We start from the raw sequence: 26,743 nt of genomic DNA, 5'->3' as shown, positions 1-26,743 counted from the left end.
TGAGCTTTTGGAATTAGAAGTGAGCTTTTGGAATTGGAAGTGAGGCTTTGGAATTCGGAGTTTGTATTTGGACTCGGATTGCACTTATGGGCCACCGTACGTATGAGCATTTTAACTAGAGAAAAAAAGATAATTTCCCGCCTTTCTTTAATTTAACCTATTTAATCTATTTACACATGCCAGCTTTTTTTATTTAATTTTTACAGATTGTTGCTTTATACCTTGATATAAAGAAGGTTGCGTGTCTCGCATAAAAGAGTGTTCGCCAAAGACCATTCGGGGCCCTGCTATACTGTACTCCAAACTTACACAACATGGAACTATGATATAGGAGGGGGAATTGTTTTTAAATAGTTAAAAGTCTCGAATGATGAAAAGGTTAAGTGAAAAGATGGTATTTGAGGGGGGCGCACATATTCTTGGTTGCACGTTATTTTTTAACTCGGACTTCCCCTACATTGGCAACGCTCTTTGAGTGTACAGCTCTATGGTTCAACGTTCTTTGAAATACCTGTAGCGACTGACCATTAGATATCTGACTTCATATTGCTTTTGTTCGAATATCACCGTAGGTAGGCACTGAAGAATACAGTGTGTACCCGTTTATAATACACAGGACAAAATCAGAGATCGATTTGCTTTCTAAAGCCGGTATTTTGCTGATTGGTGGGGAGGTTACTATGGGGTTTAGTAATCCATTTGCTGACTGGTGGGGAGGTACCTATGGGGCTTAGTAATCCATTTACTGATTGGTGGGGAGGTAACTATGGGGTTTAGTACTTGCCATTTGCTGGGGAGGTAACTATGGGGCTTAGTAATTGCCATTTGCTGATTGATATAAATCACCTTTAATCTTTAGTTGTTGATTTGACCGAAGCAATCCAAAGCAAGTGCATTTGTGGGGGCTGGTTGCCAAATTCGACCCCTTTTCCACGACTTGGCAAGGACCTTATTGAAATAAACACGGGAACGTCACGACTAAGACACTTATTCCGATCATTACCTTCTTCGCATTAGTTTTCGCAGAAATATAAAATATTTCGTTTACTTTCGCTCACAGAGCACAAGCGAAACATTATTTTGTGTGACTTTCATTTTTCATTTGTGACCAAATTTATTTCACTTGTGACTTTTATTACATTTTGCGACTAAAGCGGCGCGAAGCGAATTTAGGGAGAACTTCACGGTTTTGTAATAGTTATTGCCTTACAAACTCCATCATCTTACTTAAAATCCACCCCCGTGAATTCAGGGCATTTACAGGCCGTACCTGAGGCTTATAAAACACACAAGGTCAAATGAACGACGTATAACATGTTTATTGTATTAGGCATATTGCGTAATATAATATATATATAATTCATATAAATATGGAAAAAACAATCATTCATAAAATATGTAACCAATATAAAACTATGGGGGGCTTAATGTTAAATTGTTTCTTCCCTTCCTATGTGCGTATGTATATTTATCTTATGCAAGTAGAAACAAAAAGCCCAAACTGTCGTGATCCCGTACCAGAACAATGAATACAATACACCAAAAACTGGAGTTCGACTCTGACAAATTTTCGTCTTTAATAAGACTTCTTCAGGGCAGACTGCCTTGAACAAGTCTTATTAAAGACGAAAATTTGGCAGAGTCGAACTCCAGTTTTTGGTGTATTGTATCTTATGCAGGGTAACACTCTATGACGTTTCATCCTTTCACATGCATCTTCCCTTTGAACAAGCTCAGCGCAGATGACTTCTCTAAGACGCTATATCCTCTACAAGTTCAGCGCAACTTATACAAATATCACGAGCTCACTAGCTTGGTTGTAAATGATCCCTCTGTGACGTCACATCCTCCACAAGGTTAGCGCAGTTGATGTCTGTGACGTCACATCTTCTCATGCGTAGCGCCGTTTGATCTATATGATGTCACAGCATCCACGAACTTGGCCTTATTGATCAATCTTTTCACGTCACATCCTCTGCAAGCTTAGTGGAGTTGATGTCTGTGACGTCACGTCCTCCACAAGATTAGCGCAGTTGATGTCTGTGACGTCACGTCCTCCACAAGATTAGCGCAGTTGATGTCTGTGACGTCACATACTCCATGAACTTGGACTAATTGATCAATCTATGACGTCACATCCTCTACAAGCTCAGCGCATTGTTCATACAATGATGTCACATCCTCTATAAGCATAGCGCATTGTTCAATCTATGACGTCCTCTACAAGATTAGCGCAGTTGATTGCTATGACGGCACATCCTGTGGAGGCTAAGTCCAGTTGTTCTCTATGACGTCACATCCTCCACAAGCTTAGCGCAGTTGATCGCTATGACGTCACATCCTGTAGAGGCTAAGTCCAGTTGATCTCTATGACGTCACATCCTCCACAAGCTTAGCGCAGTTGATCTCTATGACGTCACTTCCTCCACAAGCTTAGCGCAGTTGATTCCTCTGCACGAGGCTCTCCCCGGGCGCACCATTAGGCCATAATTCGGTTTGCTGAAAAAATAAATAAATAAAACGTTTAAAAAATACATGGTAGCAGACTCGCTCATAATTCCCAAAGGTTATACAAGAATTATGCTGTCAGAAGATGTTTTTCTAGCCACATCACAATGCGCAAAGCCTTATTAAGAACTTATGCAATCTACTCACACAGTGAAATATCGCTTTCCATTCACAGAGCCATCATTTTTTCCGACTGTTGAAGAAAAAAAAAACTATTACTTCTTTTAATAATAAAAAAACGCATATATAATTCGCTATGTTGATTTGGGAGCTTGAGTGTGTTCGGGTCTAGGTCTTTGTTGTGTCGCCCTTTCGATTCTACCTAAGACTTGGACTTAGAGACTTACAATGATTGGAAGGGCGGAGAGGGGGGGGGGGGGGGGGGGTTAAACTCTGATATAATGGAGGCTAAAGTGTTACCGGGAAATTCTAAAAAAACAATATGTGGGCTACATTATAAGTTCTTATACGCCAGTGGTCTTATGTTTTACTGACCTGGTTTTCGCATCTCAACTCCAAGCCAGATTCCTTCGGCAAAATCCGTCTCTCCGATGTACCGTACTACGCCCAACTCGCTATTTACGAGAATGCTCATGCCCTGGAGGGGGATATCATTAACTATCATAGACTATAATGGCCATTTGGCCGATACTTTACCGTAAATGATCCAATAAACGCCCGGGGAGTTTATTAAATTTCAATGGTCCGAGGGGGATGTTCAATAGATAGGAGGCGTTTATTAGAGAGGGGCGTTCTTTACAAACTATGAAAATATAACAAACCCAAGTGCAGTGGGGTTCTAGTCTCAGTCAGGATCACGTTAGATTAAAGCCTGCGTAGCAAGCGTTTCTTGACATTAAGCAAGTCATTAAGCAGGGCGTTTATTAGATCAACTAAAATCATTTTGGGACTCAAGACCCCATCACGACCCTGGATCTGTTTTTACCTCGCTTAGTCTGAACTCCGCATTTGGGGCCTTCTTTTGTGGTTTGGAACCTGACCTACTAAAAAAACAAACATATGGATCATATAACGGAACATCGACATGGCAAACATATGATGATACAGTGATCATATGATGCAGGCCCGTTGCCAATATTTTGAACGAGTGGGGGGGATTCGTTTACTCATTTAGCGGACCATTTTCTTTTAGGTAGCTCGTCCTAGCTCGCAGTGGTACTCAATTTTCTTTCATCAGGGCGGACCTTCAAGTCGTGTGGGGTGGTTCTTCCGAACCCCCAGAACCCCCCCTGACTTCGGGCCTGTGATGGTGATGACTTCGATGGTAGTGATGATTGTAATGATGCTGACAATGGTAAAGATGTTATAATATCTATGATGAAAAATGGACACTGCCTAAATAAATAAGCAAAAATGATAGAGCTCAGCTTGCGGTATAAACTCAGTGAACAAAAAATAGGTAAATCGAATTAATAAGATGTAACTATAATAATTTCTTTATGTGGGCTCCCTTTTTATACCTGTCTGCGCTACCACGGCGCTGAGAGAGGTCTGGGTTCGAAGAGTTGGTGGATCGGTTGGACGAGTGTCTGAGGTCAGGGTTCGAGTCCATACGCGATAGGTCACTGAGGGAGCCATGTGAGCTGGTCGTCTCGTGCAACGAACTATGGGAGCCGTGATGAATCTTCGGCGCAGGCGCAGTGGGTACTACGAAGGTTTCCTCGAATTTTGGCGGATCGGGATTCCTGTGGAAAAAATACATTTGGTAACCATTTCGACAGAAGCAATGACGCTAAGTGTTTACACGTGAATTAACGCACTCCTACCATCTTATTGACTTACTTGGTAACCTTGGCGACAGGAGCAAAGACCCCAAAGCGGGGTTTACACGTGAAGTAACGCACCCCACCCACAGAACCATCATTCTTGCCGACAGGATTAGACAACTCTATCCCGAGCCACCACCTGAAGGGATACATAATGTCAGTACTCATCCCCTAAAAACCCAGCTCAAACTCAGGCCTCGTTTAAAGGTAGGCGCAAGGGGAATTTCATTATAGTTCTCACTAAATATTAACATAGAGCATATTTGTGTTATTGTTTACAATTGAAAATACAGCGATTGATTTGCAAGAAAATTTCAAAATGACAATCCACGATTGAAGTCTGATACTTTATTAATGATATTTGTTTGAAAGTTTCTCAGTTTCAATGGCTTGAATTAGCCGATGGAAATGGATTATTTCAGTCATTCAGTATTGCGCGGGAGCCTTGAAACGGCAACGTGATTGGTTTTCTCTAAGGACATCCGATATTACGTATTTTCCAGTCCATCCCGCAATAGCGGAAAATGAGTGCTTTGCCCTGCCCCTCTCACATGGGGCATTATTTCTCGGTAAGAATACGTGCAATAGAAAAAAGAATGTTTTTCCATCTTCCGATTCCAAGTCACGCCTCTCAAAACTTTAATTTCTTCCCTGCTTTACTTACCCGGAAGCGAACTGGGTCTGTCCGATAAATTGGACAATTCCAGGCTTCTGTCCGGCCACGAGGACGTGTTCGCCAATCTAACACAAAAACGATATATCATTTGAGCACAGCGTTAAGAAAAAGACAACTCCTTACAGTGCAATCAGTAAAACCGTAGACATTAAAACAAACACATAAAAATTTAGAAAACATGTCTGGTCGAAACAGATATTCCAAACTATTTCCGCAATTCATGACTTAACTGGTCGTGCTGTATGCAAACGCAAAGTATAACCTCGTGTAGATTGACGCAAGTAAAGGACGTAATGCTCTACATACCTGGAAGTCACGTGCTATTTCCGAGTCATCAAGCCGAGGAGATGGTGTAGGAGAAGGGGAACGCGAGTTTGGCCGTGAGCTTGGTCTAGAACTGGGTCTAGAATTGGGCTGAGAAGTCACAAGTGTTGACTCTCCTGGGGGTCTTCTTGACGCGCGGGGCTTGAGGCGAGAGATGTGCTGCGTTGTTCCGTTCCTGGTGACTTTTGAAGCAGGCGCAAAGATGCCTAAATTGACAAAAAACAAGAAAGAATTATAAGAGAAATTCAAACGAATTAAACAATATAAAACTAAAGAACATGACTGTTCCAAAGAGTTTAGAATATGAGTTAGGTTTCGCTCCGTCCTGATAAGTCGTTTTTGTTGTCAGATTTAAAGAAAAAGCTTTGATATTATTGGATACAAAACATTGTCTGCAATAATTCCCTAATAACACATAATCGTTGACGAGAACAATAGGTCTAGTCTCGCCAATCATCACAAAGTATATAGCTGGTCCAACGATCAAGCGACAACTAGCGAGCGACCATAATCCTAGAAAGACCATAATATTATTTTAGAAATCTTGTTAAAATTAGAAGACAAAAAAATGTTCCTGCTTCTTCTGATTAGTTCAGTACGGAAAATCACAAATACGATATACTAGTTACTGTATTCTACATGTTCTAATGTATCTTCTGTACGAAGAAGATCCTAGATGGGGATGCCACGGATCAATGGGACCTGGGCGTCTTCTTGCATGGATGATTACTTATCAACCATATGCATCAACGCAATTAATATAAGGACACAGCATTTAGAAAGATAGGAGCTGTTCTTATTATATCGGTGCAAGACATTTACAGCGAACCTAACTTTTAACCAAAGCTAATCTAAATTGTGTATAAAGATACAAGCCTTGTGATCAGACAATTTATTCAGTGCTCTTTTTACCATGATTTGGCTCGCACTGGAAGTACTGAACGCCATCCACTGATCCGTCATTTTTGCCGACTGGTTGGTCTAACTCGACCCCAACCCACTCCCCTGAGGCAAACTCTGTCCTGCCGCAAAATCGCAGTACACCACTCTACAAAAACAAAAATCAAAGACCATCGTTCTAACTTGGTTCTGATTATATCGGGAAATGTAATTATCCATGGCTTGTATTATTTTATGCTCTAGAAACAGAACAAAGCTTTTCATTGTATTGGATTTCATAGCGATTTAGTTGAATTTAATTTGCTATTGCAATGTACAGTACATTCTATAAGGTCAGAAAGAGAGAAAGACTCAAAAAAGGCAAAACAAGAAAAAGCTTCAACGAATGATAGTCATGTTACCTTGGTGCCGCCAATATACACTCGCTCGCCGATTGTCAGTTCATTCGCATCCTGATTCTAAAAAAAGGAATTAGATCAAAAATCGAATTAGGACACGGATGAATGAGCGCAAGTTTTCACTTTATTCGTTACAAAAAGTGCTAGTAATCTGTACACGAAGCTGTGTATACTTTAAGTAAAAAAGAATCTGCCAAACGTCTTTGTACATTTCTTAGAATAAATAAATAAACAAATAAATAAATTGGAGGTCACTGTCGTTATAGCTGGGTGCTGAATTGAGAGAGCGCAGATCCAGACGTTATCGAAGTTGAAGGCATAGGAAGGCGCCTCAGGCAGCCGCCATACAACTCACGTCTGACCACGAATCACAGCTAAGATCGAAATTGTTGGTTTTGTGGAGAGAGAAAAGGTGGAGAACCCGGTAAAACGTCAGAGCAAACGCGATAGTGGTGAGAGGCAAAGGTGGTACAGAGCGACTCTCTGCCTACTGCGCCACCTGGGATCCAAACAACAGCGAAAGGTTTGGCCAAGCGAAGAGCTAAGACGTTCTAGCTCATGGAAACACTTGCAACGTAGGCTATATATTTCTCGGAACATGTTATCTAAACTAACCTCCGTCTCGGGTTTGGGTGCCTCCAGTGGCTCCGCTTCTGATAGCAACCGCGTCATCTTTTCAGCAACGATCGCAGGCTCGGATTCCGGATCATATGCGCTGACTTTAAAAGAAGAAAAAACATTGAAAGGGGGGTCAGAACATGAGTTGCAAAGACGACCGTGAAGCAAAAAAGGGATTTATTTGAGAACTGAGAGGCCTTACGGCTGAAATCTTAACCGTTCCCCACAAAGCCACGACGTGAACCCAGCAAATTTCTCGGTAGTCAAACGCTATGCGCTTGGGCTCAAGCAAATAGCGTGACAGAGTTCGGACCAACTGCGTATGAAACTAAGGTCTACCAGGATGTGGCCATTTGTATTGTAAACTGATAAATGTAAAGTTTTCGATAAATAAAACTGATCCTACTGAAAAATGACTAGGTATTTTCATTGAAGCTAGTTTGAAATTTATCGTTTTCGGTCAGGACCATAATGCATCGCATTATGGGGCTGTTTAACGCTCCCATAATTCAACACCGCCAGCAAAAAGAAGTCAGTTGCGCATCTTACCATCCGGGACACACTCCCGCGGTGTTCGATTCAGCTTGTCACGCAAGTACGCGTCTGCACCGTGCTGTAACTATGACAACGAAAGTTCATTCATACGTAAGTAATACCAAGGTCACACCAAGCGTAGTGTGTAGAGACTTACCCTTCACAAACTACATTTGCACAATATTACAGTTCACACCAGGGTACTGTATGTACCAAGTTACAGTACAAACAAAGATGAGCTGCTATACGTTTTCTGATAATATAGCTTTTTGAATAAAGACAGATCATTTTAAAGGGGATATCTTATATGGAAGACCACTGCATTGTAAACAGATATTTGTGTAGTTTGATATTAGAGTGAAAGTAAAGCTTGTAGACCAACGTGGGTGGGGGTATGTTAGGATGGACTGGACGGGAAAGGAGCCATTTTAATGTACCATAACAAGAACATAGGAATATATGGTTATTCTCGTTACACACAGAGAAAGACACAGAGTCAAAATCTATTATATCGACATCGAGGCGATCTTTTATTATGATAGCAATGTGGTTTCGCTATATGAGGTTGGAAATTTTTTTAGCTATGGCTAGAATTCCATATTAAACGGCCTATTGGACTAGAACATTAATAGGAAGAGAAGGGAAATACGTATACCAGGCATCGGGCAGCTTCAAAGCAAAGGTTGGTGGCTGCTATGTGGAGTGCAGTCCCTGCTTCAAACTCTTTACAGCGGGTATTTACATCTAGGAAGAAGCAAAATGAGACAGTCACTAAGTTTGACACATGTTTGTTTATACATAGCTCTTGATGAATATGAATGAAAATGGAATAGATGCAGCGGAGGTGGGTCTTGATGGTCGTCATGTATGGGAGCTGAGCTTAAATCCATAGATTTTCCTCCAGTTTGATACATTGGTACTCCCCTTCCCTTTCTGTACTAGACCAATACTATGACAAATTTACCCATTGCATTGCAGGCCCGTTTCAGGGGGGTGCAGGAGGTGCAAACGCAAACGTCCACTTTCGGTTCTCAATAGATGTGCTATTTATAGACAAAACTATAAAGCATAAGCTACATTGGTCTGGAATGAAGCCAAATGCGAAAATAAACATCCCGTGGCTATACTACAAAGGCTACCCTACCACCTTCGAGGAGCAACCACAAAAGATTTAAATTGCCACAAACTTCATTATTCACATTCAATCCATTGCGCTTTATGCTTAGTGACCAGTGAAATAAACATCCCGTGGCTATACTGCAAAGGCATAAAAAATCCTTTTTTTTCGGGGGTGTTCAGTTTTATATCAGAAAACTCCCCCCCCCCCCCCCCCGGAAAAATTAGGTCCACTTTTTCGGATTTCGCACCACCCCAAGAAAACGTTTCACCTTGTTTTCTAACATGCTCTGATGGATCCAATCACAAGCTTAAGGATAGTATCGGTCTTTAAACATTTTCTTTCAATTTCAATAAGAATTGTTATTTGTGTGCATATAGTGAACTATTTACGCTAGACCAATTTACACGTTTCTTACTTTGAAAACGATCCCAATCTACCCTACCACCTTCGAGGAGCAACCACATAAGATTTAAATTGCCACAAACTTCATTTATCACATTCAATCCATTGCGCTTTATGCTTAGTGACCAGTGCATTCTAGCAACTTGGTTTGTTTGTATAACACCAAGTTTCAGTTAAACATTTTTTTTTATGTTCAAACTAGTTTTTCCAGATGAAGTGGATTATGTCTGCTGTTTTGATTTTAGCCTATTTCTGTCTTGTGCTTCTATCGGCTGTCAACTTCTAATTATAGTACAGGTCACACACAAATAAAGATTCCAATTGAAATTTACATGTATAAATACTAACAGCAAGTTTCAAGTCTAGGACTATCCTATTGCCTGTTCCTCAATTGTTCCAGACAATATCATGAATAAAATTTGTTCAAGTTTTGGCAACCTTCTCACATTTAGGGTTGTGCCGCCCCCTTGAGAAGTTCTTGATCTGCCCCAGTGCCGCTCCTTAAGCATGGTTGACTACCACTTTACCTGATTCTAAATACAAGGTCACAACAACTTCCTGGGTGTTTTAACGTACTGGAAGTAATACCTTTGGAATGGGATTCTTTCAGCAAAATGCGTATCACAGGGGCTGCATCAAAGAATGTAGCATAGTGAAGGGGGAGCATATCCGTCCATCGACACTTTTGAGACACATCAGCACCCTATGACATTTATTTTTAGTTAGACACTTTATAATCCATCCAAACCACTTCTGCAACACATCAGCATCCTGGCAACACACAAAACAAAAACTGTACAGTAAGAGCCTCTAGAATTGAATTTTGGAGCCTCTGGTAACATTTTATTATTTGACTACCACAATCTCATCTCATCAAGAGCTATTTTCACACATGCTCAAGCTAAGCCTTTGTTTAGCAGTGCCTTCTAAGATCACTCCGTCTTTAAGTATGTACTTTATAACTTTGGCAAACTTACTTTGGCTATAAGACCACTGATAACATTGCTTGCTGCAGCGATGTCTCCTACCCCCACTAAAAAAAGAAAATAATCAATCAGTGGCAGGTTCGACAGATGAAGGGGGAGGGGTCAATAGGCCAGGCCCTGCTAATCAGGCCCTGCTAATCAACCAATTTTTTCAAGAGATATGAGAGATGTGAAGGGGAAACAATCCTTTGGCAAATTCCTTAATGTTTGAGTTTGGCTTTCTATTTGACTGTATTACAATAGAGTTTTCATCTAAAGGACAATCTCCTAAATCCAACCTTTTTTATTTTTAAACAAATACTGAAGCCAGTTCTAGAATAACACCTTACCAGCCCCTGCTTTACAGGCATAATGCAGAACACACATATCTGTCAAACCATCTCTGTCATTCAGATGGGCACCTCGTCGCAATAGCTGTCACATTAGAAATGTATGAAGAAAATTCAGCCCTTCTCAGATTTCATTTATAAGTTACAGACAGATCAGTTGTTTCATAATAAGAGATAAATCTTAATAAGTAATATTAAATGAGAAATATTTTTGTTGTGTAGCATCTATGTAGAACGAAATTGTAGGACAAGAATGAAGAAACAAGCGTCCATTTTTTCCATGTTTTACTTTCTCGTCCTGCATATGGGCACACTTCTTAAAACACAGGGAGCCCAATACATAACAATTTTTGGTTCTTCTTTAGATGCTCATGAAGGAGGCAGATTTAGTGGAGAAAAACATACAGTGAAACCCTGATAATTAGCTTAAACTTTAACCCACACAGGCAATGTTCAATCTAGTGGGGAGTATGAGTGATCTGAGTAGAAATGTAGACTGAAAAGTCTCTAGGGAACTTGGAGACAGTTTACAATGGCTGGGAGTTTGAGTTATTCAAGTTCAGCTATGGGTGTCTCTACATCTTAATTCAAAGGTTACTTATAACCTCTTGGATAAACAGCTCAATGTTCTGCTGGACTTGCGGAACCCACTGCCGCATTATGGCAAATACTTGTGGAATAGTTGTTGTAGGCCTGTAAATAGAAAATAATCAGAGCCTATTAAGAAATAAATAGATAATAATCAGAGCCTATTAAAAAATAAGTATAGAAAGTAAAGCTGATAACCATTTAAGATCTAATTGTCATAGACTAGGTACTATATAATGCATCCATAGCAATATTTTTTGGCAAGATTGAGATGAATGGGGGAGGGGGTACAAATCTTTATGACTTTACCAAACCATTTTCTTAATTTTGTAGTACCTCCTAAGTCAAGTGTGGCCCAGTCAAGGATTTGAATATGGGTCACAGGAATACTCAATATTTCAACCCAAGAGAGATGTACAAATTTGCAAATCATTACGAATGATAGTTTGCTACTTTTTGAGTGTCCACAAACAACAGAAACAACAACAGTTTTCTGTTAATGATGTCGAAACCAAGCTTTCAAAAAGGAAATGGACACAGGTGGCTAATGGAGACCAGGCTTTACTTACAGTTGAAGGACATCATAGCAGCTTGGACAATTTGGGTCGAAAAATGTTAGATCCATTTTCTGGCACTGAAAAAGAATTTTGTTTAATAAAAAGACTTGGTTTATTCATCATATGGAACACAGCTATATTGATGTTTATCCTTAATTTAAAAAAATACGCCAAATTATTCAAGTAAACAATTAAACAAGACCTGTTGAAACTTGAATACCTGCTTTAAACAACCAAACCAGACAATTAATTAGTAAGTCCCTATAAGTTTTGAATCAAGCCGCTTTCCTTTAAAATTCTAAACAAATTGATGAAAATTAATGTTCTTCACTACCATTCCACGAATTTAAGCAATGGTCTAAAAAAGTTCTTAAAAATTCTTTGAAACCTCGGGCGCATGTTTCCTTCTATAATTTCATCTAGTACCTTTTCACACAAAACCGGATCCGATGCGGGATGGGTGATAGGGTTTTCTCTGGCGGTGTAGCCATTACTGACATCAAAACTCGGCACTCCAGTCTCCTAAAAAGTCATGAAAATGAATTAATATCCATGAAGTGTGATCAATCGCTTCACAAGATCATGGCAAATAAAATTGACTCGTAAACAATTCAATAAACAGTTTACAGTGTAACACCCTTCTTGTAAGGGATTTCCGACTCGTAGAAAATACATACTACGCGGTAACACACTTTTTGATACACGATAGCAGTTCATATTATCTCTCAAATCTAGAAATGATAGTAAATAAGAAATTTAATTTAGCGTTAAACACCATGCCTTGTCCGTCTAGAAGTGGCCCAACGACAAGCGACCGTCAAGTCACAAAGTCAGTAAACATTTACCTTTGACTCTACAAACGATTCGTGGACAGTCATGACCTTTATCGAGCCTACACTGCACTATTCCAAGAGCAAGTCTTTAGTAAAGTTTGGACTTGGAAATTCAAAACACCATCCGTTGTTTGGCAAAATCGTTTCACAAAAACCACCCGCCAAAAATTACGACATGGCCAAGCGAGCCAGCACTTTTCCGCTTGCATGAGTTAAACTCTAAACATAAATATTCTTACCTTTCGAGGCATTTTAAAACACCAGAGAGGGGGACTATAGTCCAATTAGGTCTTGAACATGCTCATAATTAAGATTATTGAAAAATAACTCTTGATCAGCGAGGAAATAAAAGCACTTGCTTTGCGTGATTGCGTGACTGGTAGTGTGCGTGACAGAAACAAAGAGGACCTGTATCACGTGACATAAGCTTTGGACAAGTAGGGAAAGGAGCGAGGGATAAGGCCGTTCTGTACAGTCTCGTACCCAGACGCCGCGCGATGCATGACGGTCAGGATGCGGTTTCGGGGTCGGAATTCCCTTTTTTTTTTTTCCGTCTTCGCTTCAGGATTCCTGTGGATGTCCGCGCAACAGCAAATAACGACTGGGTACGAGTCTGCGTTCTGTACATGACCCGAAATGATCCCCAAAAGTACCCCAAATGATCCTGGGACCCGAAACGATACCGAGGAGTCCCCGAAATCAACCCCAAGGAATTGTGGTAATGGACAAAGGGAAAGCAGAAGAAATACTTGCAATTCTTGAAGCATAATTAAGGGTTAACAGCGACTCAATTTCTAAACAACGTGACTTAAAAATATTAAATTCCAATACAATACTTCTATTTATTACATTGCCCAGCGTTAAACCCATATACAGAGACCAAAACAAATACACAACTTTCAATTGCTACTGAAAGGAATACAGCATGAACATAGCACAGCTTTGCTCAGATCAACCACACTCTCGACCTTCCATCACTAAACTCTAAACATTTTGCGGTTCTGACACATGACTCTGACACTATAAATCTCATTTCCGGTAAACATCACCCCTAAAAATTAATATTCATTTGACAACCAAACATGTACTTCAACACGAAATTCTTGTTTACACGAGCGGATATTTACCGACACATTACACCCGAACAACCCTTCTACTACCGATGCAAAATATTAAGAGGATGTGGTATTTGTTGAAAGCAATATTATGTGAGTTTTGAATTTCCTCATGTAGTCGTGCGTACACCCCGGCATGATCTCATGATAGGATAGGTCTTTCATTCGCCGAATACAAACATGCAAAAAAAAAAAATAACCTTAACACATTTCGCTTCCTATGAAAAGCAGCATGTCCTATCCTTTCTTTTTTGGCTTGTTGTGTAAAAATGATTTATCCACGTCGGGTTCTTCAAATTACTATCACAGGAATTTTTAGTTGACCCCAATTTCTGACTCAACCACTGTATTTCCCCCGCAGTCGTATATGTCGCTAAATGTTTAATATGTTTTTAAAACTGAAAGCCAATCCTTACACATTCCTTTTGTTGTCCATTACTGCAATTCCTTGGGGTTCATTTCGGGGTCTTTTTGGGGATCGTTTCGGTTTCCGGGATCAGTTGGGGAACCTTTGGGGATCGTTTCGGGTCCTGGGATCGTTTCGGGTCCTGGGATCATTTCGGGTCCTGTACAGTTCCCGTGTCTCCTGTCATATGTTTTTTTTTTTTCATGACGACGGAAAAAAAAAAAAAATCGAACCGCTCGCGTCCTGAGGCAAAAACTTCCAGCCCGATAAACTCGGAATGTTGCTGGTGTTCGCGTTCTCAAAAGTGCCAACCATGGACCATTTAGGCACTCATAAATGAGCATTTCGCAGTAAAAAGACAGTACTGGCATACCGTAACTTGCGGTTTCCTGGGCGCTTATTTGATGGTGCTTATTTTAAAATCCGTTTATCTAATTAAAAAAATGCTTTTTTCGTTTTTCCAAATGGTCTAAATTAGCCTGGGACGAGCGTGCGCTAATTTCAAAATAAGTTTGATAAAATAAGTGCTTCTGTAAAACGTGCGTATAGCACATGCGCTAATTTCATGGGCCGTTTGATAAAAGTATTTTTTTAAACGTTAAAAAATGTAGTGGTAGGTAGAACGTGCAGTGCTAATTACTTCCCCTTAGCGTAAAATGGATAGCACGCAAAGGACAAAGGGGAAGGAGTGCCCTTGTGTATGCAAATCAATTCCTGCCTGAGTACGAGCCTGAGTAGCTTCCTCTGCATGCGTGTAAACAGCGGGTTTTTAGCCTTTTATTGGGAGAATGGCTTTTTTTTATTTCAGGCTTCCTGTGGCGTGAAGAAAGTGCGGGAGCCTGGGAGGAAGGGACTGCGTGAGTGTGTCGAGTTTCGGCAAGCATCATATTTCTTTTGCCCGTCCCCTGTTCCGGCTTCCGGTTCCGGTTCAATTTGCCCTCAGTGCCCTCTCTTCCATGAATACCACCACAGGAAGCCCTGAAAAAGTCCAAAAAACGCCGATATGCCTGCGAAGGAGGATGGACAGCCTGGGTACTCACGTGGTTACCGCTGTCTTCTGGAATAAGTGGGTGTTGCCATCGACTCTCAGCAGTCTCTGTGTTGAAGTAATACATTCGCCCGTGTTGGCGAGATTTGCTGATGATCCACCCTTCAGGTAGATTAGCCTCAAACTCTAGCTGCGCGTTATCTTCTTCGGGGACTAGGTTCCACTGTGTGGTGTCAGTTTCTTTCGTGAAATCCATGTCTGCAACAGTGCACTGCGGAGAAAAAAAACAACAGATAATTAAATAGAGACTTCTAACTGGGAGATTTACTTATGTTACAAACGCTTTTAGGACCATCATCTCTTTTTCCTGAGTGAAGAGGCTATAGAAATCTCAATTCTCAATATATAATGCCCTGATTTTTTGGTATATTGCCTTTTTTTTGTTTCTCGAGAGGTAATGCCGCCTCATGATCACTGACAGGCGCACTAATCTAGGGGTGGGTGGGGAGGTCATTCGCGGCATCTAGCCCCATCCCCACCCCCCTTTCTCTACGAGCTCTAGATGCACTCTTGGGCATATCAATATTTTGGTGACCTTCAAACCTGCTCGGTCAATTTCTTAGAGGCCTGGGTCTCAGGGCTTTTCAAGATTAGTGACATAAAGATTTGACCAAGCAATCAATTTTTTTCTTGAAAAATTCTTGCCGCGAGTCTCAAATTGACAGGAATCAGCATTTTTCACCATGTTTTCTGGAGATCAGGGAGCAGAAAAACTTTAGCTCTTCTAAATATGGGCATCAATGACCATATAAGGCAAAACAAACGAAGGACACTATCCGTGGGGAATATGCTTGATATGAATCATGCTAAGAGGTATTATTAGTGAAGGATAAGGATTGATTAGGACGCGAAAGAATTATCTCATTATCTCTATCATGCATTGACACTGACACTGCTGACAGTAGCTGGTTGCTGGGCCTAACCCCCGGGGAGGGGGGGGCGGCCACCATACGGTCACGTGCCACTGGAAAGTTTGTTATCCTACTCTGTCCTAGAAACAGTATATATCTGAAGCTATTTATCCTAAACGAGGCGCATATATTAAGCCTCTTCTGTCCCTGAATAGGGCATCGATTTGTATTATTTTCCTTTCACACGAATTGTCAATTAGAATGTCACCAAGGGGGTTCATGGGGTATATTCTGGCTTTCTGATAGCCTGCTTTTTTAACCCAAGGGATTTACACGGCTAGGTGTAGATATTCCTGGGTAAAACTAAAGGCGAAAAGGTGACCTTAACTTTATATCCCTTCCTGTCAACGTTGATCAAGGAAGTATCCTTAGAAGAGTTATTTAAGGAATGAGAAGTGTGCCGTTTATTAAATGTTCTGATATAAATAAGAAAGGGTGGTAAATTGTGTGTAGTGATACTGGTAATCTATTCGGTTCAAAACCCACTTCGCTCAATCGCATAGTTATTCAAACCAATCTAACGTTCAACTAAGGAATGCAGGTAAAAATCTGATGCACTTACCTTCGATAAACTATAATATTTATGAACTCATCAAAGGTTGCGCTGAGTTAGTGTGTCCACCTCTCATAGCTCCACAACTATCTTAAAACTCTATTTTTTTGCTCGTGAATGACTCGCGTTTAATACTGACTAATCAAAAAGTCAAATTTCACTGTTCAAATAATCTCTGACCCGGTGCTTTCCGAGCTTGACAGACGGGAGAGTAGTTTGTTTGCTTTGGTTAAGAAAATGTAATCCTCTGAGCCGCTTAAGCAAATAAAGAAACACGAGGGGTCCAGAGTGCACGCCTCCTTAGTACAGTATGATACATATTTCGAATGAGGTTGCACTTGGAGAATCCGTGAGTCGTAACCCGCACAGTGCTTCATGGGTATCAGACAAAAGTAAATAGGCGTAAATTCAAACATATCAGGCTTAAAAAAAATGTGGAAATCATGTGGTTTTCATAGACCGTGGCAGTTAAGACAAGTTTCTCAAGTGCAAATTATATGAAATTGGTGTACACATCTTATTGTTTTCTTTTTCTTTTTTTGTATTTTTTTTTTATAAAACATTGACATTGTTTTCAGGAACTGAAACTCGGCCATTCATAAATGATACCTTGGCGTGTTTACGACAACTTCAGACAGACAGACAGACAGACAGACAGACAGACAGACAGACAGACAGACAGACAGACAGACAGACAGACAGACAGACAGACAGACAGACAGACAGACAGACAGACAGACAGACAGACAGACAGACAGACAGACAGACAGACAGACAGACAGACAGACAGACGGACGGACGGACGGACGGACGGACGGACGGACGGACGGACGGACGGACGGACGGACGGACGGACGGACGGACGGACGGACGGACGGACGGACGGACGGACGGACGGACGGACAGACAGACAGACAGATTAGTTTGTTGGTACCGTGTAAAGACTTTTACATTAGTGTGAATCCAATAAATTTAAAATTATAAGCCATTCAAATTCTCAAAAATACATATATACAGAGAAAAAAAAACAGAAAAGATATAACCTTATTTTATCATATTTTCCTTAGTAAGAAGCAGTCGTATACCATTTTTCAGCCATCCCTGCTATATTAGCTCTAGTATTTATTATTAGATTAAACATTCTATTTTGTGAGGTGTTTTGTATGTTTCGCATTTTACTACAAAATGGAACTCATCTTCTATATCTTTTACATGTCGGACATTTTTTTCTTCAGCCTTTGTATAAGGTCTTGTGTTCCTCCCTTTTTCAATTTGCAAATTATGGTTACTTATTCTTTTAAAATTAAGAATAAAATCGAGTTAGAGCAATCCTGTGCTCTATAGACGGAATAGCTACCTGGTAGGTTTCTAGCTCATTCTTATTTTTACATAGTCTAAAAGTTCTCAGTTTTACTGGATTAGAAAAACAAAATCGACGGGTACTACAACTAGGACTAGCCAAGGGCCCACAACATGCCCCCCTCACGGAAACACGTTCAAATGGCATCGTCGTTTGAATATGTTCTCATGCCGAAAATATCAATTTTAAAAGTTGCTGGGGAAAAAATATTTTTTCCCCAGGAGGGACCATTCCTTTTTCTTCCCAGCCAGCAGTGGTCAGGCATTTCAACACAATTGCTCGTATGCCGTATAACCGATCGTAACAAATTTGCCAAATTTAAAGAACCATTCGGGACGATTTTTCCCCAAGTGCCAAACATTTTCCCAGCCAGAAAAAAATGGGCTGCAGAGCAGATATTTTGCGGAACAGATTCGTTTTGAACCCTTGACTAGCCATATGAGCTGTAAAAGTGACAGACTCGTACCCAGTCGCCAAAATGAGAAGAAACTAAGAAGGAATAAGGGAAACATGATTTTAATTATGTTAAAATGCGCGGGCTGCCTGTGGCGATTAGTTAGGCGTGCTCTGCCGTGTGGGTTGCCTATTTTACCCACACGGCAGAGCGCGCCTAATTAATCGCCACAGGCAACCCGCGCATCAATTATGTCTCCCTTATTCCTTCTCAGTTTCTTCTCATTTTGGCGACTGGGTACGAGTCTGTAATAGTGATAAAAAATACTAGAAAGCATGCTCGAAGATCCAGCGTATTTTTCAAGTGCTTCCAAAGGGCAGAATTTCAGTGACAGAGAATAAAATCGCTGGATCCCCAGCATGACTAGAAAGAAATTAAAAAAAACACGATAAAACTATTGTTTTCTTATTGCTCCTATCTTAAGAATAAATGTGCAAAAAGATCGTTCAGACAGATTGTTCGGGTAATTTGGCTGGAAAAGGAAGAGAATGGGAAGGAATGGGACCGACTATTTAATTTTAATATCAGGCGACTTGTAATAACCGATCACGTGACTCTTTGGGTTGCAATACAGACTTTTAGCTTCCAAAAATAGTGTAATCAACAGGCGAAATGTAAAAGGGAAACCAGAATGATCAAGAGTATAGCTAGTGAATGCTGATTCGGGTCGAGGGTGTATCATCGCTTAATGTAACAACTGCCGCTTAATGTAACACTAACGCTTAATGTAACAAAAATCGCCGCTTAATGTAACATTAACGCTTAATGTAACAAATTTTCAACGCTTAATGTAATAAAACAGTTAACGCTTAATGTAACAAATTTTCAACGCTTAATGTAATAACGGACCGCTTAATGTAAGAACACTCGACGCTTAATGTAATATCCATGAATTTGGATATATAATTTGGATAGATTTCGAAAGAACAATTCGCAAGACAATCAAACTTAGGGTAAGTCGTCTAAGCGTCAAGGGGTTGTAACGGAAGGGGGGCATTAAGCGTTGCGTCATCAATCGTCATCACAAATACGAATATCTATATCTTGAGCTACGGGAGTTGTGACACGACCAAACTTAGACGAAGTTGTCTTAAGGTCAAGGGGGTCCAGCAAAATGGACACGTGACATGACGTCATTGATTACGTCATCAAAACTAGAAAAATCATATCTTGAGCAAAGAGACTTGTGACCCGACCAAACTTAGGACAAGTTGTCTTGAGGTCTAGGGGGAGTCAACAAATGAAACACGTGGCATTACATCATTAACGACGACATCATAACTAGGAAAAATCATATCCTTAGCTACGACAGTTGTGACCCGACCAAACTTAGGCCAAGTTGTTTTGAGGTCAAGGGGGGATCCAGCAAAATGGACACGTGACATGAAGTCATTGATTACGACATCATAACAAGGAAAAATCATGTCTTAAGATACAAGAGTTGTGACACGACCAAACTTAGGACAAGTTTTCTTGAGGTCAAAATCTGCCGAAAATCTGTTGTCCCTTAGGGCCCTTTAGAAAAACTGTTTACCGGCAAATTTCCTGTTAAACCCTCTTAAATTGAGAATGAATAACGTGATTGAGGTGTCTTACCTTTTTATCTTCTCTAAAAATAACGCTAAACAGACGGGGTATTACATTCTAAGAGCACTTTGGGGTATTGTCTTCTGCGAGCCGAGCATTTTTAAGAAAAATTTGACGATCCGGAAAGAACCAAGCACTCGAATTAAGCTAGCCAAGCATGACCGACCATTGCGAGTACTTGCAAGCAAGTCGATGAACGATTGCGATTAAAAAACAGCTACCCCTAAAATAATACGAAAAAGTATATAATAAGCCAAAAGTATTTTGTGTATTTTAAATAACTGCGGCTTTTTTCGTATCTTGTAATTTAACTTGTACAGGGACTAAACTTTGAAACCGGTGGTTGAACCGCCCCCTTTCCCCTACTCCTCCCCTAAGGCAAATCCTGACTATAATCAAGGATGCTAAAATAGAGATAAAACATATCATTTCTTTGACGGTAATGTATCCTGGCAAAAGTTGAAATAAGCGTTACTCCCCAGTAAGCAACCGTGGTAGCGCTTCCTTTGTGTAGCTTCCGTCGGTTTTCGTTAGCTTGGGAGCTTGTTATCCTTGATAGGGCCTCGCGCTCCTATACAGCAAACTTAATTGCCAAAATGGGTAGACTATTTTGGCTATCGCTGCGATTGTTTGGCAAGTATGCGCCACTGATGCTGTATGAAAACGGCAACTGCGAGCCGTCGATGACGAAACCTATAAAACACTTGTCGACCTCTGTGAAGACAAGGGAAGTGCCCGTTGCAGAGCGTTCGAGAGCGCAGAAGTCTGCAAGCGTTCGATTCTGGAGGAATCGAATATTGGTTCTCCGTAGCAGAAGAAGACGGCAAAAGGCAGCTTCTCTTTCAAGGAGAGACAGTTATGAAAAGTTCGAGGCTGGACAATGTTGTGGAAGAGGAATTTGCTCTTTGTATTGTCCAATGATGAGTAATTTTGTTCATAATTACTTCTTCGGTGACATCACATATCACATGACTACCCCCCTTGAATCTACATGACATCGTCCAAGTTTGGTTATCCGAGGATGTTTCTATCGTGAGATATGAGTATCTTCGTTTTAATGACGTCATCAATGACGTCACACCTCACATCACTATTTATGCACCCCCCTTGACACCTGCATGGCATTCTCCAACTTTTTCAATGATGAGATATGTGAATTTTTGTCCTTAGTTAAATTTATGGTTATTATATTAAGCGTCGGGTATTCTTACATTAAGCGTCCGTTATTACATTAAGCGTCGAAAATTCGTTACATTAAGCGTCAACTGTTTTTTACATAAAGCGTTGATTTGTTGTTGCATTAAGCGTTAGTGTTAAATTAAGCGGCGATTTTTGTTACATTAAGCGTTAGTGTTACATTAAGCGGCAGTTGTTACATTAAGCGGTGATACAGAGGGAAATGAAGTTAGCTTGGAGGTGGAGGTATGTGGCTGATGAGAGGACGAAAAATAGTTCAAACATGACAAGTTCAACCAGGTCATGCGTGCCCCCTCCCCCTCCCCCTCCCCCCCCCCCCCACCCCGCTCTAGAGCCGGATATTTAGTTGATTTCTAGAAATTTCATTTGATTATTTAACAAATGTCCATTCTTCAAACGAGTATTCGAATTATCGAATGGACTAATGTCTCTTTCCGGTTCGTCGCGTGCACGAAATCGAGAAATCGGCCAAAATTCGAACCACTGCTGTTTCTTAGCCAAGCCTAGAGGTTACAAAAGGTTTGTCAGAATTTATCAGGGGGTTTTATTTACACATAAAACGACAAAAAGTCTGATTTGACTGTTAAAAAATATTTTTTGATATTAAAAATGAAGAAATAAATTTTAGAACATATGAAAAGTGCTAAAAATACATATAAACTTTAAAATCATAAAGAATTTAAACAGTTTAAAAAGTAAATCCAGTCCACCAGTTCAATTCCGGATCCTCGTTTATATGCACATCTCGATTTTTACATATCGAGACCCAAAAAGCAAATATGTTTACTGAACAATGAAAGTTCACGGTCTACCTGCGTGTGTGAAATGAACCGAGAAAGCGAGAAAACACATCCCGTACGACTACGACAATGGCTGCGACTATGAACACGACGAATAACTACGATCTGTTCGACGCAGCTATTTACAACGCCAGAATCTTCGACAGTCCAAAGACTTCTTATTACTATAGACCCGCTTTGAGGAATTATCACAACTTTTGGAAGAATTTAGGCAACGAATTGAAAGTTATGGAGTTCGGCGGAGGCCCAACAATTTATTCCCTAGTCAGTGCCTGCACGCACGCAAAGGGCATCACCTTTTGCGAGTACAACAAGAACAACAGAGCAGCAGTATCTGCATGGCTAGAGAAAAAGAAGGAAGCTTTTGATTGGAGCAACTTGTTTGAGTATATCGTTTGTGAGTTGGAAGGAAAAAGCAAAGACGAAGCGTTGAAGCGGCAAGACGAATTAAGAGAGAAAATCAAAATAATCTTGCCATGCGATGTCAAGGAAGATGACATAGTTAAGTTTCCTGAAGGCAGCCAAGATACAAGACCACCATTTGATGTTGTTTCGTCGAGCCTATGTCTAGAAGTTGCTGTAGAAAGTGACGCTGAGTACGAAATGGTGGTAGCTAAACTTGCAAACTTCGTCAAACCCGGTGGCTACCTTATCATGCAGGGAGTGCTCAATGAAAGTCATTACACGGTGAATGGCGTGATGTTTCACTCGTTTCCCTTGACCAAGGAGCTGATAGTGCGAAGTATTGAAATGGCAGGAATGACCGGAATTGAATTTAAGAAACACGAGTGCAAAGATGACTCTAAGGATAGTGATCATGACGGGCTATACTTTGTCTCAGGAGTTAAAGTGTAATTCAGAGAACAAATGGCGGGGTATGCGTTAGTTAACCCGGCATAATCGGTGACAATTGAAGTAAGTGATAGCTGATAGAGATTTAGACGGCACCACACACCACAGTGTCCATATCTTAACTAGTTTTTATATGATTTCTGTATATCTGTTATATGATGCCTGTAGCACTACTGCTCAGCAGAAATCTGATATTCATTGTTTTGTTGAACCAATAAATGGAGGAAATATCGAGGAGTTGTCTTATTTTGTATGAACATTTACGAGCTTATTGCTTAGTGCTACTTACTACACTCTTTTTTTTTTTTATAAGAACACTTTTATAAGAACGTCCCAGGGGCGGCGGAAGGGGAGGGGTAAGGGCAGTGCCTCCCCACTTTTCTGAGCGGATGCTTCATTAGATATATATAAGAGTTTTTTTTAACCCTATGCAGACCTGGCTTTTTGAGGCTTCCTCTGACCTTGGGGGGGGGGGGGGGGGGTGGCCCATCCGTCCCCATCCGTAACTTTTGACCCATTGGAGCTATTATGACCAAATTTTCAAAGAATCATTATCTGACAAAGAGGAACAAAATGATATATTGTGTTGCCATAGCAACAGAATATGACGTCATTTAAGGACATATAGTTATAAATAGCCTACCTTTCGTAACCTTTGCATAGAACATCCAAAATCCAAATAAGTTATCATAATCAGTTCGTATTCAAAAAGCGACCGATATTCTTAAAAAAAATTGTCTTTGTGACGTCACGATGACCTCACTTAAGTGAGCAGAAACGCGCAAAATTTTTGTTTATGTTAGATGTGTATTTCTGTATGTCTTTTTTCGATAATCTTGCAGTAGACATATTTTATGAGTGACACTGTTTCTATGACAACAATATATGACACCTGTGACGTCATTGATTGGCATGGTAACTTTAATATAGCATAAGTTTGCAACTGGACTCTTAATTAAAGTAATAATTTAAGTATATTTCCAAAAAATGTTTTTTTTCTACTTTTTATTTAAAATAAAGAAATATAAAAAGGGTTTTGCCAAATTTGGATGTTAGTTTAAAAAAAAAAACAGCGAATTCTAGCTAATTATGTGACATCAGCATCCGCCATCTTGGATTTAATGAAAGTTATTTATTTTAATCAATAAAAACTGGGTGGCAATATCTTAAGCTTTTTGACAATATTTAATCTTCGTTTCAAGTTGTATTAATGATCTCAGGTGGGTATGAATATTTTTTTTTTTGCTATTTCTACAAGCACTATTTCGAGAAGGTCAAAAATTGACAAAAAACACCACCCCTCCCCCCCTAAAATAAAGATGTAAGTTTTTATTGTGTTTTTTCAGAACTTGGTATAAAACGTTTATATAAAATGAATTTACGTTGAGCACGTCGTATTAATAGTTGATTTTAACGACTTAAAGCGTTTTGCCTAATTTTCATTAAACCTATGTCTCAAAACTTGGTTACTATGGTTACCAGGGTACACATATCAAAATTTTCTTCACACCAAACTGATCCCAGATAAATTTTAGGAAAAGTCATCAAATTTCAATGCTCTAGCCCTACTAGTTCGAAAATTATTACAGATCAAAGGTGCTAGGAGGCACAAAAGCCCCCCCCCCCCGGTCTGAATAGGGTTAAACCAACGGGTTTCAAGCGGTATGTATGCAACCGACAACAAATTTGTTGAATCGTTTAAAATCCCCGCCTTCTTATAAATAGGATAAGTGTAACCCAGAGATAAAAAAAAGCGGGGTTGCATTTTGTCGGCGAAAAATGCCGACAAAATTCGTTTATTAATAACAACCTTAAATATTATAATGTTATTGATTATTTGTGTAATTATCCTCGTAATAATTCATTGGGTACTATATTTTATAAGCACTAAAATTTAAGAACATCGTTAAGAGCATCTTCAGCCTTAAAATGCTCCAAATATAACGGCCCAGCCTCAACTAAAAATTAGACGTTCTTATATAAAAGAGAGTACTTTGGAATCCCTCGCCGACGATTTTCAACAGCTACATCGCTTTGCCTACCATAATTCTGTATTGGGTTCCGCCCTCGCAAAGCTTGGCGCTCCGCGGGAGCTCCGCCATCAATTGGTAGTAATTAACATTAATTTGATAGTCTAGAACATTAAATCGATTTTGTATTGTAGCTAGACTTTCATTTAGTATAACAATAAGTGACGGAAATGTGACCAGTGATCTATTTTTTATTTATTTAATATAAGAAAAGAATAGCGGCTCGTGAAGCACATAATTCGAGGAAGCGTGCACAGAGGACGTTGTAGATGTAAGATAGGAAATGGAATTGAGTCCTTTAGGCATACGTACGTGTGATAGGCATAGGCTTGTGGAGGCAACCGCTGGAATTGTGAATGTGCGTTCTCTTGTCAGTCAAATCTTTGTTATTGTTTTCACAAGATAGGAAGACAAATTCTGAGAAGAAATTTCAATGTAGCTACCTAAAAAAAGTCTTACGCTTCATCTAATTTGGAATTTCATCGAATAAACAGCCGATGGATGAAATGGGATGCTATCTCATATTTGGTACTTTGCTCGAGTGACAAAACAGAGGTCCTTGGAATGAAAAACGAAGAGCATGTAAAGGTTGCTTTTTTCTAACCGAGGAATTGAAATACCTTGTCTCGCTTATACGAACGTTGAATGTTTTAAAAGTATCGTTTGCCAGGCTTGTCTTACTACTTCCGTTGATGTCATGCGCATTCTTACCGTGGTACACTTGGCATTTCCGGTCAGCGGATGCATCACGTTAAATACATCAGTTACATATATTGACGGAGGGGGAGTGCCTCGGGGTGTGTGACCTGACCTGACCGTATCATCTGTAGTCTCGTCCTTCTCGCGTAACCTGTGGAGCACAAATCGAGATAAATGGCATAACACAGTATTTTTCTTTGGGTTTTGGATGCCTCATCCATTTAGCCTGCTTTTCTCAAGATATTATTTATAATAATTAGGGTGTTGTAGTTGTGTTAACTGACTCCATGTAGTAAGATTTCTGGTAGAGGGGGGGGGGGGGGGGGGAGGGGGGGATTTTTCAGTTACCGAAGCCTAAAAACAATTGTAAAATCTCTACCAGAGGAATAGGGAACTTGCGCTAGAGATCACGTGACTGTTTGGGTGGCAAAATAGCGCGCGCTGAGGCATTATTTAGCGGCAAAATAAGAGCAGCACAAAGCAACTCATTCAGCGCTTACGCTGAAAAAAAAAACAGGGCTTATTTTCATTTTAAAGGTTTATTTTATTTTTCCTTCTCTAGTGTGACGGGCGCAGTCATTTCTGATTTTGGTTTGTTTTATTTTTTTGTTTTGAATTTGCCACCCAGAAAGGTCAGGTGATCGCTAAGCGCAAGTCCCCCCCTGTGTTTCGTACCCGTCCTCACATCCCCAAAATAGTCCTTTTGTAGAATTGTATTCCAATAAACTCTTTATAATGTTTAACTTTTAGTTGACGTTGATATTTAAAGTAGGTATTAAAAAGAATTTGATTCTTCTAATCATTTTAGAATGAATCTCACCTCGACATGTTGTTCTTGGCATGTTTCTAGAATTTGGAATAAATCTCGATAAAAAGATTCGTAATATCGTTGACATTCGTAAACGATGCTGTATTACAATTGCCTACTAAACAAGTACATTACCTGGAACTAGGCGTTAAGGAACTCATGTAATATCGGTTTATATATCATTTTTAGGCCATGAGCACCAAAATATTTGTTTGTTGTAAGTCAAATTTGATAAGTTTGTGCTGGTTTTCCCTTGTTTGAGCAGGCAATTTGAAACTGTTACAAAAAATCTTTTGTCGTGAAAATTGCCAACTTACCGTTCAAACTCAAACGGAACAAACTTCATCGTTTTTATACCTCTAG

General features: G+C 40.0%; 2 protein-coding genes across 4 annotated transcripts; one reads left to right on the top strand and one right to left on the bottom strand.

Moving 5' to 3' along the window:
* Positions 1–1,299: 1,299 nt before the first annotated feature.
* LOC5515269 (CAP-Gly domain-containing linker protein 3) lies at positions 1,300–26,743 on the bottom strand (the record flags this gene model as incomplete). 3 transcript variants are annotated; one of them, XM_032384917.2, is given in 22 exon segments in its annotated part: positions 1,300–2,499; positions 2,656–2,701; positions 3,004–3,106; positions 3,455–3,512; positions 3,990–4,214; positions 4,312–4,434; positions 4,960–5,036; positions 5,278–5,501; positions 6,208–6,343; positions 6,597–6,653; positions 7,209–7,312; positions 7,761–7,830; positions 8,401–8,489; positions 9,856–9,970; positions 10,245–10,300; positions 10,583–10,667; positions 11,188–11,275; positions 11,740–11,804; positions 12,154–12,249; positions 15,122–15,340; positions 25,585–25,723; positions 26,698–26,743. In XM_032384917.2, coding segments are annotated over 22 exon segments (2,295 nt in total). In that variant the 3' UTR covers positions 1,300–2,408.
* LOC5515270 (nicotinamide N-methyltransferase) lies at positions 21,545–23,075 on the top strand. The gene has a single exon (XM_001635307.3). It carries the CDS (start codon positions 22,061–22,063, stop codon positions 22,844–22,846), a length of 786 nt encoding a protein of 261 aa, XP_001635357.2. The 5' UTR covers positions 21,545–22,060; the 3' UTR covers positions 22,847–23,075.

The sequence above is a fragment of the Nematostella vectensis genome, chromosome 8 (genome assembly GCF_932526225.1).
Source record: "Nematostella vectensis chromosome 8, jaNemVect1.1, whole genome shotgun sequence".
NCBI lineage: Eukaryota > Metazoa > Cnidaria > Anthozoa > Actiniaria > Edwardsiidae > Nematostella > Nematostella vectensis.
The sequence above is the reverse complement of the archived record's forward strand: the minus strand, read 5'-3'. Positions and strand labels throughout refer to the sequence as shown.